The following is a 3,100-nucleotide window of genomic DNA, read 5'->3' on the forward strand; positions in this document are numbered from 1 at the left end:
GTTGATCCGGATAGATACGAGGCAGATCCGGTCATTGTGGTGACGCGTTGGGCTTTTACAAGGATCTGCCATACCGAGCTGGACGTGCCTCATGAAGTACTCCGAGAGATGCGAGACTTATCCGGAAGGGTTTCCCAAACGATCTTAAACTGTGTCCGGGAGTCAGTCGGCTTGCCTAAACAGTCTTAACGTGTTATGTACAGAAGTATATTGTGTTACGTGGTGGTTGGTAGATTAAGTGTCTCCCGGACGCAGCTTAGGATCGTATCGGCGACTTGACCTGATCGATCACGCATGTCTCGAAGTGTTTGCGTGGGTGCATAGAAATCTGTACGACAGATACGAGTGAATGTCCAGCGAGTCAGGACGACCACACTGTCGTTACTTTCCTCTTCAGATGACGTGTGTCCGCAAAGATCATCAACGTCAATCTCCTTCCTCTTGTCTTTACAAGACGTCAGTAGCACGGTTGATACTGCGTCACGTCGGATACATTCCGTTGGGCGATACGGGAATCGATCGTCTTTATCGACGTAGTCTACCGCTGCAACAGCGTACGTATCGCTGTCCTTATCACCAAAAACGAGCTCTGAGAAGTGGACGAGATTGTTCTCAACTAGTAAACCAAGTGTGGACTGGGTTACCAGGCTCATCTGGGAGAAATCGTCGATGTCGTCCATATTGTCGTCTTCACGGACTGTGATATTGCCCGAGGCTTCGGATAGAACGATCTCGGCGTTGAAGATTGCTAGCTTAAGAGCTTCAAAAACGGCGCGTACACCTCCTCTGACGCCGTGTAGACACGTCCGGTCGAAGCGTACGTTGCAGAAATCTCCCTCCGGTGTCTCGTATCGCTCTTCGTTAAAATATTCTGCAGTGGGGTGGAGTCCTACACTGCGCTGTTGAATGAACTGCCTTGCGTACTGGAGTTTCGATGGTCGTAGGTTTCGTAGCGTCTTGCATCGATGAGTTTGATTTGTCGGTAAATAAATGTACGACTCGGTCGGACGAATTTTGTACGACTGATGTTGTGTACAGTTAGTGAGCATTGCCTGCGCCTTAGCTGCCACTAATTGATGTTCCAGTACAGCATCTCGCAGGGCGGAATTGTGCATCGTTTGCTTGTTAAGTGAAGCATCTTCTTCGCCATTCTGGATCAATACTCGAAGTTTGAGTGTGTCCAGCTTGGACTGGAGCTCCTGTATCTCCGTCTCCAGCGCCAGCCTCTCTTCTTTCCTCACTGTGTGCGTCGACTTGCGCTTCTTGTATACACGCTTCTTCTTCGGCGGCCGCGCAGAGTCATCAGACTGGTCTTCCTCTGCAGCTCGAGTAGCTACGGCCACTAGAGTCTGCAGGTCACCGCACAATGCAATTGTAGGGCCCTCTAGAACTCTGTCACTTGCCATTTTCAACCTTACGCAAAAGAGAGAATGGCGTCATCCCCATTACCATCATGACGGGCGTGTTTTACGCACTCCTAAAATCTGCATAATACGAAAAGTACAGTGAATAAAACTCTTCAACACGCCAAAAAAAAAAAAAAAAAAAAACAATGCATCCCTCGTTTGGAAACAATGCATCATTCAGCCGAACATGGTACGTTCGTGTTTTTTTACCGCGTTTGTATTCTGTTGAATGCTAAGACGATTTACGTACGACGGTCTCGCGCACGCAGTTTAAGAGCGTATCAGAGACCTGACCTGCTACATCTCTCATCTGTCGGAGAACTTGACTCGGAACGTTCAACTCAGTCCGACAGATTCGAGTGAACGTCCAGCGAGTTATAACCACAACAGTATCGCTGTCCTCTTCCGAGGCGGGTCCACCTTTCCTTGCGGTGCTTTGTGACGTGGCCATTACGATGGACATCGCATCACGACGAATACGTTCGTGTGGACGATACGGGAAGCGATCGTCTCTGTCGACGTAGTCTACCGTGGTGAGAGCGTAGCTGCCATTTCCCTCTGCTGGAGAAAACTCTGAAAAGTGGACGAGGTTGTTCTCGACGAGTAATCCACTCGTAGTGTGCGCTACCAGTCGCAATTGGGAGCCGCCGATATCGTCATCTTCTCGGATTGTAATATTGCCCGAGGCTTCAGAGAGAATGATCTCGGTGTTGAATACAGCAGTCTGTAGAGCTTCATACACGGCACGCACTCCACCTGAGACCTTCAGAGATGTCCGATCAAAGCGCACGTTGCAGTAGTCCCCTTCTGGCGTATCAAAACGCTCTTCATTAAAGTAGTTGGCGGTGGGATGAAGACCAAGGCATAGCTGCGTGATGAACTGTCTAGCATAGTAGAGCTTCGGTTCTCGTAGGGCTTTCATGGCCTCCTGTCGAGTGGTTGGATCGGCTGGTAGGTGAATATACATTTTCGTTGGGCGCACAGCAGTAGAACCCGTTAGCATTGCACGGACTCGAGCTACAGCTAAATGCTGCTCCTGGATGTTATTCCTCAGCACTGCATTACATTTGAGCTGTCTGTGGAGTAAATGGTCTTCTCCGCCTTGTTGTAGCAAAGTCTTAAGCTGGAGGACGTTAATCTTGGCCATCAAGCCCCTGATTTGAGACTCTAAAGCCATTTTCTCCTCCTTGCGGATAGCGTATGTCGTTTTTCTTTTCTTGTAAATGCGCTTCTTCTTCTCCTTTGGTTGTACTTCAACGTCAGCATCACGTTCAGTTATGCTGTACTCGTCGATGAATTCTGGGACTTCGTCGTCTTCACATGACTCAAATGACAGGCGCTCGTGATCGTTTGATGAAACCCAACCGTCCGGAGTGTTCATTGCGAGAGGCTTTACACAGTGAGCAGAAGAAAGTTGAGGTGAAGCGTACCGTAATCACGAAAAGAGACTTACGCTACGCCCTCCTTCGATTGTGAAAATATGAGGCGGGGAGGCTTGCGTCGAGCCGCTCGAGTCACTCTCACGCTTGCACTTGACGTTAACAGGCCAGAGGTTAAGTTTTTCGCATCACGTTAGCAATATTGGAAGACTCAGCCACGGTATGACGAGCAGCGTTTTGCTGCGCTATAGCTAACGGGGTAGATGGGGGGGGACCTATTTTTGATTGGGCTATGTACATTTCGCAGCTCTTTGT

At 49.2% G+C, this 3,100-nt stretch overlaps 2 protein-coding genes across 2 annotated transcripts; both read right to left on the reverse strand.

The window, feature by feature from the left end:
* Positions 1-215: 215 nt before the first annotated feature.
* Positions 216-1,436, reverse strand: PPTG_17027 (hypothetical protein; the record flags this gene model as incomplete). The annotated part of the gene is made up of 1 exon (XM_008914864.1): positions 216-1,436. The coding sequence occupies exon 1, from the start codon at positions 1,404-1,406 to the stop codon at positions 216-218; it is 1,191 nt and encodes a 396-aa protein (XP_008913112.1). The 5' UTR covers positions 1,407-1,436.
* A 124-nt stretch (positions 1,437-1,560) lies between these two features.
* PPTG_17028 (hypothetical protein) lies at positions 1,561-3,051 on the reverse strand. Its single transcript, XM_008914865.1, has 2 exons — positions 2,860-3,051; positions 1,561-2,796 (listed from the first exon to the last, which is right to left on the reverse strand). The coding sequence occupies exon 2, from the start codon at positions 2,785-2,787 to the stop codon at positions 1,639-1,641; it is 1,149 nt and encodes a 382-aa protein (XP_008913113.1). The 5' UTR covers positions 2,788-2,796; positions 2,860-3,051; the 3' UTR covers positions 1,561-1,638.
* Between the last annotated feature and the right edge of the window lie 49 nt (positions 3,052-3,100).

Source organism: Phytophthora parasitica, assembly GCF_000247585.1.
Source record: "Phytophthora parasitica INRA-310 unplaced genomic scaffold supercont2.64, whole genome shotgun sequence".
Classification (NCBI taxonomy): domain Eukaryota; phylum Oomycota; class Peronosporomycetes; order Peronosporales; family Peronosporaceae; genus Phytophthora; species Phytophthora nicotianae.

What these genes read in the sequence shown, in the direction of transcription:
- PPTG_17028 (XM_008914865.1), bottom strand. Translation starts at nt 2,787, where the DNA reads ATGAACACTCCGGACGGTTGGGTTTCATCAAACGATCACGAGCGCCTG.